This window comes from Acartia tonsa, chromosome 5, assembly GCF_053477335.1.
Source record: "Acartia tonsa isolate MP-2025a chromosome 5, ASM5347733v1, whole genome shotgun sequence".
In the NCBI taxonomy this organism is placed as follows: Eukaryota; Metazoa; Arthropoda; class Copepoda; order Calanoida; family Acartiidae; genus Acartia; species Acartia tonsa.
The window spans coordinates 28,096,110-28,108,983 of NC_137264.1; the positions used below are offsets into that span (position 1 = coordinate 28,096,110).

General features: G+C 31.7%; 1 protein-coding gene across 8 annotated transcripts in view; it reads left to right on the forward strand.

Moving 5' to 3' along the window:
* The window catches only part of Synd (protein kinase C and casein kinase substrate in neurons protein Synd), a 44,465-nt gene that overhangs the window by 23,377 nt on the left and 8,214 nt on the right, over nucleotides 1-12,874 (forward strand). For 4 of the 8 annotated variants that reach the window (XM_080161151.1, XM_080161155.1, XM_080161154.1 and 1 more), the window contains 6 exons: nucleotides 593-664; nucleotides 1,242-1,346; nucleotides 7,022-7,135; nucleotides 9,757-9,869; nucleotides 10,342-10,462; nucleotides 11,712-11,822. In XM_080161151.1, coding sequence (XP_080017277.1) covers nucleotides 593-664; nucleotides 1,242-1,346; nucleotides 7,022-7,135; nucleotides 9,757-9,869; nucleotides 10,342-10,462; nucleotides 11,712-11,822 — 636 coding nt within the window. The remainder of the gene's footprint in view (nucleotides 1-592; nucleotides 665-1,241; nucleotides 1,347-7,021; nucleotides 7,136-9,756; nucleotides 9,870-10,341; nucleotides 10,463-11,711; nucleotides 11,823-12,874) is intronic. The other 4 variants (XM_080161153.1, XM_080161157.1, XM_080161152.1 and 1 more) reach the window with 1 other exon arrangement.

The following is a 12,874-nucleotide window of genomic DNA, read 5'->3' on the forward strand; positions in this document are numbered from 1 at the left end:
CCTCAAGTGCATTATATTTATTTCTTGTTATAGCATAATATCAAAAAATCGTTTTTAATCTCTGTTTCACTAATTTGTTTTCCATGATACTTGTGCCTCTCCTAATCTGTCGAACCCAATTTTTTTGCAAAATTTTGTTCTCTGCATTTATAGGGAAAATTTGGCCCAATGCAATTATGTATTTTGCGAGATTTTAATGAACAAGGATAAACATTTTAAAAATACATATTGAATAGATAGAACTCAATGTACAATAATGATTCTTATAAATAAGATATTGATAATGTATGAAATCTGCCTTTGATAGCCTGCAAATAGTTTTGAGGAGGAATAAAAATGAAACTATCATCGACATTTCCCAACTTGTAATAAAGAGCTACTTATTTTCGATTATTTCAGGAAATAGATAAATAAAACATTCATAAAAATATAAACATTAAAAAAAATAATTTGGACCGAGTCTGATATACAACAATGCATTTTCAATCATTTCAATTTATGCACAGGAAGCGCTTAAGTAGAGAAAACGCACAAAAAGCCAGAATTTACAGACTGATATGAATTTAATATCTTTACTTTTGTTTTGTTGCAGTTAAAAGAAAAGAAAGAGCTAGAAGAACAGTTTAGAAAAGCGCAGAAACCTTGGGCAAAATTATTAGATAAGGTAAGCAGTTTAAATCACGCACAACGTATTCTATAAAGCTTAGCTTCTATACCAATTTATTTATTCATCTAACGTCCTGTCAATAACATACTTTTTAAAACAAAAATCATATAAAGTTTTTTTATACAACAAATATAAGAGGAGGCTAAGTGGTGATAAACCCTCACACTTATTTTTCACTGAAATTCTTTAGTTAAAAAACAATATCCCTATAATTTTTTTGGGAGGTTGGTGTCACTCCCCAAAAGAAGTAGCCCAAAACCTTGGATTTAGCCTGTAGATATATTTTTTGAAGACCAGAGACCAATCGGTCCAGCGGTTAGTGATATTTTAAGCTTTATCCGAATAGACAGAGGGACATACTTTGTTTATATATATATAGCTTTCCATCTATTTTTTAGCCCGACTTTCTAGATTTATCTACGGTTTCATTCAATAGGATGAAATTAAGTACGACACGATCATAATCTCGAGTAAGATCAGATTATTTGTCAGACATACAAAAGTAGTTTATCATCTCTTTACATGAGGTCAGTTTAGTGAATACAATAACAATTTATATTTTCTACTTATTTAGGTGAACAAAGCCAAAACAGACCACCACACCGCATGTAAAAACGAGAGGACAGCTATAAACCAAGAAAAGAATGCAAACTCAGATAGCTCGCTCTCACAAGACCAGGTACATATAGTTTCAGCTGACTCACTCACATTAATTTGAAGAGTAATTGATAAAATGATCCGAAGAGTATAAATATGTATTAACAAATTACTTATTATACAATTGAACGGAAATTTACCTACTGTTTCTTTAATCTAAAATGACTCTAGCTTCTTCTGAACAAAAAGTAGTTAAGTTATGTTTCATAAGATTTACCTTTACAATTAAAAATCATCATTTGTAATGTTATACCACGGGCCCCTAAAACAATTTTCTATAATAATTTTGTTTGTCTGTCTGTCACACTATACAGCTTATCTTAGCCGTTTTTATCATATTTTCAACAAAAAAAAACAATAAAAAAAATTACCTACCTAAGTGTTATTTTCCATGATAATTTTCATTTCCCATGATTTTTTTTGACAAAATACTAGTTATGTCATCAACAAAATTGCAAATAAACATAATATTAAATATGTTCTTACAAAGCCTACAAAGTTGGAATTAAAATGTGCTATAGGACTGCCCCTTAAATGCTTTTGTCCGTTTTTATGCTGATTATTATAATTCTTGTGATTTATGGGACAAATCTTTACATGAAGTGTACTTTCTACAACATATTTTACACAGTTTTCAAATATTTTCTTTCTGATCAAATGATTATCTTTATCAAAATAGACAGAAATTATTTAAAAATTAGGATATAATAAATTTTATAAATGTACCTAAGTATTCAGTTCAAGTTTTTTTTTTATCTATTTTGGATGTTTTGAATAAACATAATTCTAAAAACGTAACACAATTATTTTTGTTGTGTTTCCAATGTCGTGTCAGAATTTACATAATTTGAAGCATTAACAAGGACGCGCATGCTTCATTGTAGCAGTCCTATAGGCGAAGAAATAAAGCTTTGTTGGGATAAACGGGTACATTGGACTGATTTATATTAAAATATTGATCAGGACGAATATCAAACAAACTATTTCCTTATCCAGAAGTCCCCTAGAGATACAATGCTGCAGGAGAATCAAAGGTTAATTTCAAACCTAAAACGCCAGAATATTCCTAAAAGTCTTTTGTCTGTTCACCTGCCATTTTCTATGAATCTTTTCCTTTTTAATACACTGATTTGGGGACTTTGATATGGACAATACTGACATACCAACCAACATAATTTATACATATATATTATACATGAACTGTGGAGTAGGTACGCTTCATACAAATGAAAATATATGTAACAACAAACATATTGTAAAGTTGCATTTACTGCAATTTCATGACATTAGGGATAATGGGTATATCTTTTTCTCGCTTTCAAAGTGTCTTTCTTTCTAATTAAACACTTACACTAAATCTCAAAAATGTACATATACTATTTCAATGTTTGGTTTTGAATGATTTAATTGCTTATTTTTATTATGTTTTGTCATGTTTGTATTGAGTTATTTCTTAAGTTCTAACATTTCCACCAATTTGGTCAAAATTACACTGAGCTGGATCTTTAAATCGTTTTAGGGGTGCTCTGAATCGGGGCGATTCAGAGGTGAACTAGCTGGCGACACTCAATACAATATCCGTACAAGCCGGGACAACTTTATTACTTAGGCGGGGTTAGTACGGTATTTTATATAAAACAATATATATTTTTTTATTTTAAAAATAACTATAAAAATGTTTTCACGATAGTTTTGCAATAAAATATTAAACTAATTAAAAAAAATATTTATTTATTTATACAGTTCACCCCGGTTTTGCGATAAGTACCATTGCCGCGCCAGTACCACGCAACTGGGCGCGCTGATTCGCCCATGCCATTTCGATTTAAAGATTGATATCTAATAATCCAGTGGTGCGCTGAACTGGATCGCCCCGATTCAGCGCACCTCTAAACGATTTAAAGATCCAGCTCTGGTGATCAACTGATGTCTAATATGAGATAGGAACGATTCCGTTGGAATGTAGACAAAAAAAATACATCTTAGGAGATAAAAAAAATTCCGACAATTTTTGATTAAATAAGTAGGCATTTTTTTAAAACCCTATTACAAATGATTGATTTATCTTAATTTTATGTGTAATTTAAAAAAAGCTGGTAAAAAATCATATAATCCCCCCCCCCTCTTTCATACTTTCATATAAAATATTTACATTTCAGGTTAAGTCTATCCCAAATTTTCAAATAAATATTTATACTGTCTCTTGTTCTAAAAAGCATGGTGCAATGCTTATGGTTTTGTATCCTTAGAAACTGGAACTTTTCTGTCACTCACTGGATCCCCGCAGCCTGGTGCTTTCCAGGGACTGGCAGGTCTGATAATGTACAACATGTCCATGCTTCTTTGTTCACATAACATCCTTGTTTTGTCTTCCCTAACCTTACATGACAACATTGTGTTTTATCCGCCTTATGTTTTATGTTTCAATGTACCCATGCTTCTTTGATCATACATTATCTTGTGTTACAAACAACCCTCTAATCTAAAACTATTTATTTCTAATCTACCCATAATATTGAATATTGCATAGAAAGCTTTAATGTTGCACCTTATTCTTGTTTTGTCAACTTCATTATATTTAAAGTAGTAAGGTGTTTTGTTTGTCGATTCAGATCTCGCTAACCACTGAACCGAGCGAGACTAAATATAAGTCTTGGGTAGGTTTAAGACTATTTTCTCATACTCTTCGATTTCTGGATATGGCGCTCTTAGATACTAGTGGCGCATCCGCTTGTATAAATTAAATAATTCCTAAGGTACATGTTGCGTCCTTTCTAACATTTTTAATTGACATATTTATATATGTATTTTTAATAAATAAAGTCTGTCCGTGTATGTCCGTCAGAGTAAGTAATTAAACCAGACTATACTATCCTTAACTTTCTTGTCTAATTTTCAATCAAAGACAAATTGTAAAGTGATTTTTTTACATTACCAAACCTTCCAAATTTTGTTTGATCTTCCATCTATTATTATAGTTTAACATTTGAATTTATCTTTGAACGTATTTGTTCTTGCTATATTATGTACTCATTCAACAAAATACTTATGCACCTAGAATTTGAGCACTTAATACTGTTTAGATTATTATTAGATAAACATATCACAACCTATCACATAGCACAATTATCAAGAAAAAAGATGAAGTTTAGGGTTTGATTAATCGTTAGGGTAAAACAATAGAGGGGGAAGGGTTAAAAAGCTGAATGTCCCCACCCAGTGGACCCTATACCGACATTTCGATTGGTCTTTGAATTTCAGCCAATATCGTCGTCAATATTAATTTATTAAATCAGATAAGTCACTACAAAAGAGCAGAAAGCATATTATTAGCAGACTAAAAAGGTCCCCAAGGCAGGGGCCAGGTAGTAATTTGGGTTATTCATTTATATTTAATGAATTGATTGATAAATCTACATCCCTTTCTTCTTTTCACTTCCCTAACCTTTATATCTTGCACTATATATTAACCCTTTTTAAAAGAATAAATGACTTTGTTGATTAATGAATGATTTCTTTTTCCAGGCTTTGGTTAGAGATTTTCCTTCTAAAAAGTTTTGATAAATTTTTTTGCACCACATCTCCTCAACAGTATGTTGTTGCATCACAGCTAAAATTGCATTCATCAAATTTCCTGCAGTAAAATGGCTTTGCTGTAATAAAAGAATGTCCTTAGAAGAGATAATAATTCAAGATTATCCCACTATCCAAACTAAATAAAAATTTAATTAGATTCAAGAAATATGAGTTAAAAGAAGTTGGATATACTTTTCATAGTATAAATAACTGCATTTTCCTCACTTTTGCTTTGGAAAATAAAGTACTTTTCTTTCTAAAGATGATATCTTTACCTACTTCCTGAATATTATAAAATTAATTATCATAAAAAACATTTTTTTTTATATTATAAAACAAATCATACATAATTATTAAATATATGTTAGAACAGCACATTATATAAAGCACTTTTTATTTAAACGCACTTGATTAGTAAGGGGGGGTTTTTTAATGCAACCATCTCGTAATCAATGATTAAATGGCACTTAGAATTCGAATTTCGATCTGAAATTGCGCATGAATAATCCTTGGTAGGTCTATTTTCCCTAAATCGAACAAAAAGTTGGAAAAGTAACGGCTGGTGACTCAGCCGTTTAGCCGTTTTTTGCCTATTTTCAGGGCAAATTCATCATTAATTACGTAGAAATCAACTTTTTAAAACATATTTTTGGTTTAATTCATGTTAAATGATAGCAATAACAGCTTTTTAAATTTCTAGTACCAACAGCTACCGGCTAGGACCGTTTGATAAGGTTTTTGGGCGAGATAAAGTATTATGTGGAGATAGGTTTCGTGACTAATATGCTATTAAGATAGCAAAAAAATGGGAAAACGGCTAAGCCGCTAGCCGTTAGCCGTTACTTTTCCTAGTTTTTGCTCGATTTAGGGAAAATAGACCTACCAAGGATTATTCATGCACAATTTCAGATCGAAATTCGAATTCTAAGTGCCATTTAATCATTGATTACGAGATGGTTGCATTAAAAACCCCCTCCTTTATAAATAGATTTTTTGTTGACTTAGTGTTTTCATGTTGGGAAATTCGAATCTCAGCCTAACCCGCGTCAAAACCAGAGACATACTTACTGCTGCTATGTCTGATGCGCGATATTAATACAAAGATTAGATGGTCCTGACCCAAAACTCATTGCTAAGTAGAGTTAGAACTTCCAGACAAAAGTCTGCAATAGTTATGATGTTAGTGACTTGGGTCATACTTAAAGGTATGGCCTTACGTGTTTTTTAACCGTTTATCAGATATAGAAATAAAAAACAACCCCATTGGAAAGGAGTAATGAAGTTTGTACGAGATCCATGTCTTTCTGTATATGTGTCTTGATCCTCTGAAGTTACTGTAAGAACATTACACCTAACTGTAGCTTAACTGTCCTATGTAAGGTGTTTACTGTAATCAACTGTTTAAAGGGGGGGGGCGAAAGTGACACTTTTTGAAACCAAAACTAAGAGTCAACAAAGAAACTGAACTAAAAAAAGGGTTACAGGTCTGAGATTTTGCATGGCAGTTGCTTTATAGGGGTACAATATGGAACTGTGAAGAAACGGCGGCGCAACCGCCGAAAACCGCCGTAATTTTTGTTGCCTTTTCTCGGCGGTTTTCGGCGGTTGCGCCGCCGTTTTTTCACAGTTCCATATTGTATCCCTATAAAGCAACTGCCATGCAAAATGTCAGACCTGTAACACTTTTTTTAGTTGAGTTCCTTTGACTTTTAGTTTTGGTTTCAAAAAGTGTCACTTTCGCCCCCCCCCCTTTAAACAGAAAGACAGGATAGATTCTAACATACTTCACAATCATAAGTCTTAAGTGATAAATTTTTGTTGGTTTTACTTATCAAAATTTAATTTAATGTTTAAATATAGATTTAGTAAATGTTGTAAAGTGTTTGGTCAGATGAATAAAGCTAAAAAAAACAAGCGAAATTGTTCAAAATATCTTTATTTGCCATTGCTAGAAAACTGTAAAATTTTTAAGAAGGGTTGTGTTTGTGTATTTTTATTGAAGAAACCCCATAAAAAGAGGGGATTTTAATCTTTTTTGCCACAAAATTGGTATAAGAAATATTTTGCTTGTTTAAATTAAGATAAAGTTTTTATGAAATTGATTTTTAAAACTTATTTCAGGTTCGGAAGCTGCAGGACAAAGTGTCTAAATGTGCCACATCTGTTAAGAAAACTAAAGAAGATTATGAACTTGCATTATTAGATATCAATAATTATAATTCCAGATATATGGAGGTAAAATTTACATTAATTAATTATAAATGTTTTTACTCGTTGCCTGAATAAAATTTGAGATTATCCCAATTCTTGTTTATACTTATTGAAAAAAAAATATATCTATCAAATGCTCTTTTATAGTCTAAAGATTAACACCTTAGTAGTTTTATATTCGGAGTGGGGACAAAACACCTAATTTAAAAATGCCTAACTAAAAACACCTAAGTTTAAAAATACCTAATGTTAAAAACACCTAATTTTAAAACACCTAATTTATAAATGCCTAATTTAAAAACGCCTAACTAAAAATGCCTAACTAAAAATACCTAATTTTAAAAATGTCTAATTTTAAAAATGCCTAATTTAAAAATACCTAATTTTAAACTATCTAAACGCCTAATTTAGAAATGCCTAATTCTAAAATATCAAATATTTTCACTAAAATACCTAAAATTTTGATAACATTAATCCAATTGGCTGATTGTTATTGCTAAAGGATCTTGCTAGTCGATGAACTAATATGGTTCATTTTTACATAGACGTCCAAGGGGGGGGGGGGGGTAAAGTGGGGATTACCCCCCCCCCCCCAAACGAATTTGGGTGTGTCGTAGGCACCCCCAAATTTTTTTTCATTTTAACCCCCCCCCCTCCCCTTTAAAATTTACCCCAACCATTTAGGAGGGGGTATTTACACCCCACAATCAATTTTTTTTTTTTGGGGGGGGTAAATACCGCCGCCCCCCCCCCCCAAATAAAAAATCTCTAACAAAAAAAATGTTTGTGTGCTTCGCGCGCATTTAAATACTAAATATTTAATAAAAAATTTTGGTAAAAATTTTTTTTGGGGGGGGGGAAATTGCAGCATGCTTCGTGCGCCATTTTACACCCCAAAAAACTAATTACCCCCCCTCCCTTAAAAAAATTTTACCCCCCCCCCCCCAAAAAAAAAAGCTTAGACTCCCCTGCATTTTTACAATCTATAATACAAAGTAGCTTGATGTCTGTCCGTCTGACCGTCTGTCCGTCTGTCTGTCCGTCTGTCTGTCTGTCCCTTAAGATCTCGGTAACCACTCAACCGATCGGATTCTACTCTTCAGGGAATATACCTACTGATCCTGTGGTGGTTTTAGGCTATTTTCTTGGGGGGTGAGACACCCCCAACCCCCCAAAAAATAAAAAAATCCAACCCCCAAAATTTTTTTTTTTACATTTTTTGTAAAATCTCAGTAACTGCTGATCAAATTGGGCTCTACCCTTCTGGGAATATACCTACTGGTCCTCTGGTGGTTTTAAGCTATTTTCTTGGGAGGTGGGACACTCCAACCCCCCCAAAAATAAAAAATCCCCACTTCCAAAATTTTTCTTTTTTTAAATTTTTGTAAACAAAAAACAGTAATTGGGGTGGGGGAACCCCACTGCAACATGGGGCAAAGCCCCCATGAATCCCCCCCCTCCCAAAAAAAAATAAAAATATATTTTTTTTAATTTTAATTTTTGTGATGCGAACAACCTAGGTCTAATTTTTACGAATTGAAATTTTTTTGTATACGGCAAACAACCTGGGTTTAATTTGTACAAATTAAAATTTTTGTGCATAAAGCGCACAACCTGGGTTTAATTTTATCACAAAGTAATTAAACAAAGAATATTTTTTTGAATATTTCTATTAAGGAGGGTTGACTTCCCAAAACTATATAGGGCGAAGCCCCTAGAGGCTAGGGGCGAAGCCGCTAGTGGTTTATATAAGGTTGGGAAGGTTTTGGGGAGGTTACCAACACCTTCCAATGAGAAATCACCCGTTGAAAAAAATTCCCCCCCCCTCCGTTTTTTAATATTTCTTCAATCTTTCTTTATCAAACTAGAACGAAAATGGGGGATGATTAACTATCACCCCCCAATAAAAAAAAGGGATGCTACAGCTTCTTAGGTTAGGGAAGAAATCAAAAAAAAATTTATATTCATTTGTTTCCTTGTCCTTCAACCTTTGAAATTCTGGAGGGGGGGGGGGGTCATGAACCCTCAATCCCCCCTTTTCCCCCAAAGACTTAATTGAATTCCCCTCCGCACCGCAATCGCCCCTAGAGGCCTCTATGGGGCATAGCCGCCGGTTTAATATATTTAACAACAGTTTTAAGATATACTTGAAATTAGGTTTTTTTAGATTAGGTATTTTAAAATTAGGTATTTTTAAACTTAGGCATTTATACTTAGGTGTTTATAAAATTAGGCATTTTTAAAGTTAGGTGTTTTGTCACATTAGGCATTTTTAAAATTAGGTATTTTTAAATTAGACATTTTTAAATTAGGTATTTATAAATTAGATGTTTTGTCACATTAGACATTTATAAAATTAGGCATTTTTAAATTAGGTATTTTTAAATTAGGTGTTTTGTCCCCACTCCTTATATTCTTATTTCGTAGTCTAGGTAAATATTTATTGCTTTATAACATAATTTGAAGTACAAATAGAATTCATAGATTGTCTTCCTTTATTTGTACTATTTGATACTTTTTTACACAGTACACATGAAATATCTAATTATAAACTAGATCCTACACTATTTTTGATAGCTGAAAGTGTTAACTACCCTTAAGGGAACTCTCCTTATTAATTAGGTAACTAATACTTTAAATTTTAGGATATGACGGAAGTATTTGAGAGGTGTCAACGCAAAGAAGCGCAGAGATTACAAACATTTAAAGAAACCCTCTTCTCCATACACAAATGCTTAGATATTTCACAAGATCCTCAGTAAGTTATTTTAACCAATTGGCTGTTGCCCAACTATTTGAGGCTACACCCATTTTAAGGTTTAGGTTAATATCCTGAATTTTACAATCATCTCCAAAGGTGGTGGCTCTTATATTTGTTATTATTCTAACTCAATTGGTCCAGCGATTAGCAAGATCTTAAGCGGACATCGTTATACCCTATATTATGTCTAATCCACTAGAGGCCTCTAGGGGTACTTGAGGAAGGGGGTTATCCTTTACGATTTTTTTTTGTAAAGTTTGAGGTACCCCCCAGGGCCTCCCCCATGATATCTATAATTCATTCCTGACCTTTGAGATGCTTCACTGTATAGGAGAACCATGTTTGTCCAGCGGGTAGTCAGATCCTTGGATACGAACAAACAGACAGAAAGAAATACTTTTACTTTTATCAATTAAAGAAAATAGCATTTAAACATTGAATTGATCCTAACGACCATATTTTGTTGAAGGCTTCCATCAATATATGAAGAATTTTATCATACTGTGAACAACGCGGACCACGAGAAGGACTTGAGGTGGTGGTCCAACACACACGGAGTTAACATGGCCATGGCATGGCCACAATTTGAGGTCAGCAGCATAAAATTATAAAACTTAACAAATTTGTTATTTTTTAAGGACTATTTTTGAAAGAGTTTAAAAAGATATGCTATTTAAATAAAGTAAGGGGAAATATCCATTAATGAGATGTAAAGTATCTTACAGCAACCATAACTATGATTTTTAACATGAATATTTTGTGTGCCTTTGACTTTAGAAAGGTGTTTGACGAAATTGCAATAGAAATATATACTCTTTGCATTATATACAGTAATAAAGGCTCGGGTTAATTAGTCAAACACTTTGCATCTCTTTATAAAATAAGCCACTGTGTTAGCTCTATACTTGTCTTTCAAGAGTAGTCCTTTTAAATATTTTTAAAGACAAAGATCATATGTACATACATATTAATTTTGTTTTGTTTTCCATTTCGAATTTTGCATGATATGATTAATAATATTGCATGAAACATAATAATCGTTCTAAGCATTCTAATAGTATTTACAGAAAAGGCTTTTTTATATTGTTTTGATATTTGTATTGAAAGCGAAGCTTTTCTATCATTCTAATCTGTATTACATACGTTCAAACGTCAAAGATAATAAAGTTTGATTTAAAGTATTGAAGAATTTGCAGATGTTTTTAAAATATGTTTATTATATCTCCTTATTGCTATTAGATTTTATGAAAATAACTAGTTACTGCACCCCTAGTCTCCAGGGGAAGGCAGGGATGTTAAAAGTAGCTATAATCCACTCTAAAGCATTTGTTAAGCTTCCCTATAAAGGACAAACAATTTGGACCTGAATTATCATTACAAAATTGTACAGTACAGATATTCTTCAAATTTAACGGAAATATAGTCACTGGTTTTTTAATAGAACTGCTTTGCTTTAATGTTATTATTCCTTTTTTAATCAAGAATACAAATGTATTAAAAAGCCATTTCTCAATACTTAATCATTTTGGTAAGAAAATTACATCTGTTTTAAACCTTACTAATAGCGATTTTTTCTATATTTTGATAATTATAAAATACAGATTTCATGTTTTTTTTCTCACATATCATCTAAATAAAAAACTATTTTTCTACAAAAAAAATATATTATCGACTGAAGGAGAAATTAGATATTTGAAATGTTCCTTTTGTTTTTTTCATAATCATTATTTAGAATCGTTTCTGTTGCTTGTCTTTTTTTCATGCCAGAAAATTATTTTTGTCCATTCATTTTTGTTTTGTGTTAACTTTTAAGTTATTTTTTTATTACTTGGATGACAGGAATACACTGAGGAGTTTAGAGAGATAGCGGCCAAACACAAGAAGATGACAAATATTCCGGATGGTAACATAACCTTGATCAACCAGAGATCTGTGTGCGATGATTTACCAGTAAGTGTGACACCGGCCACAATTTTCGGGGATAATTAGGATTATTACATCAATATATCTTAACTTTAATTATATTTCATAGAAAATTGAATTGGGATACTGAAATGAATTTCCCTGGTCTTTCAACGTTTTCATAAACTATTCTAGATATTTTTAATATAGTTAAGAACCGGTTTGAATCTTTTGAAAATTTATCGAAATTGATCGAATTTGAAGAAGTATAAAAAATACATGGCTTTTGTATGTACTTATTTTCATAAATGGTATTTCTTCTCGCGTGTTAAGACTTATACATGGCTGAAAGGATATTAATAATGGTTGCTGGTTCGAACTTAGATCTTGTCATGAAACTAATACAACTTGATAGATAGATTTAACCCCCCAAACTAATGTTCGTTCTAAAACTACTTTATACCTAGCTTTTTAGCCCTAAAATGTAATACGGCCAAATGATTTTTATCTTAAAAAAGTATATTTTCAAGCAGCATATTCGTTGTTACGAACAGAAAATATTGGCCAAACTGAAGAGAAAATCAGGAGAATATACTTTGGCTGCAGCCAGGGTAAAGTTGTACAATAGTACCTACACTATATTTAGTGTAATTAAATTACCTATTATCACATATGAGATTATGCAATTAAATACATTGCAATGAGCCCAAACTTTATTGTAGTTTCAATAGAGAAAGTATTCCAATCCTTTAGAAAAAGTTCTTGTATTTAGAGAAAAGAAAAAATTAATTATTTTTATATATTAGATTTGTCAACCCATTTAATTCTTTATTTTTGGATAATTCTCTTTTTACAATTTTATTATTTTATTTATTATTTATTTTATTATTAAAGTAAATAATTTAAAAGTAGGGTTGGGCTGGATATCCGGCCATTTTCAATATCCGGCCGGATATCCGGCTCTATAATTTTTTATACTTTACACCAAAAATCTCTGCTTTTTAAAATCTTAAATGGCTATAATTTTCTTATTATTGAAGCTAGAAGAACATTTTTTCTGAATAAGTTTAACTTTATGTAAAGAGGGAGGTCATTTTCTA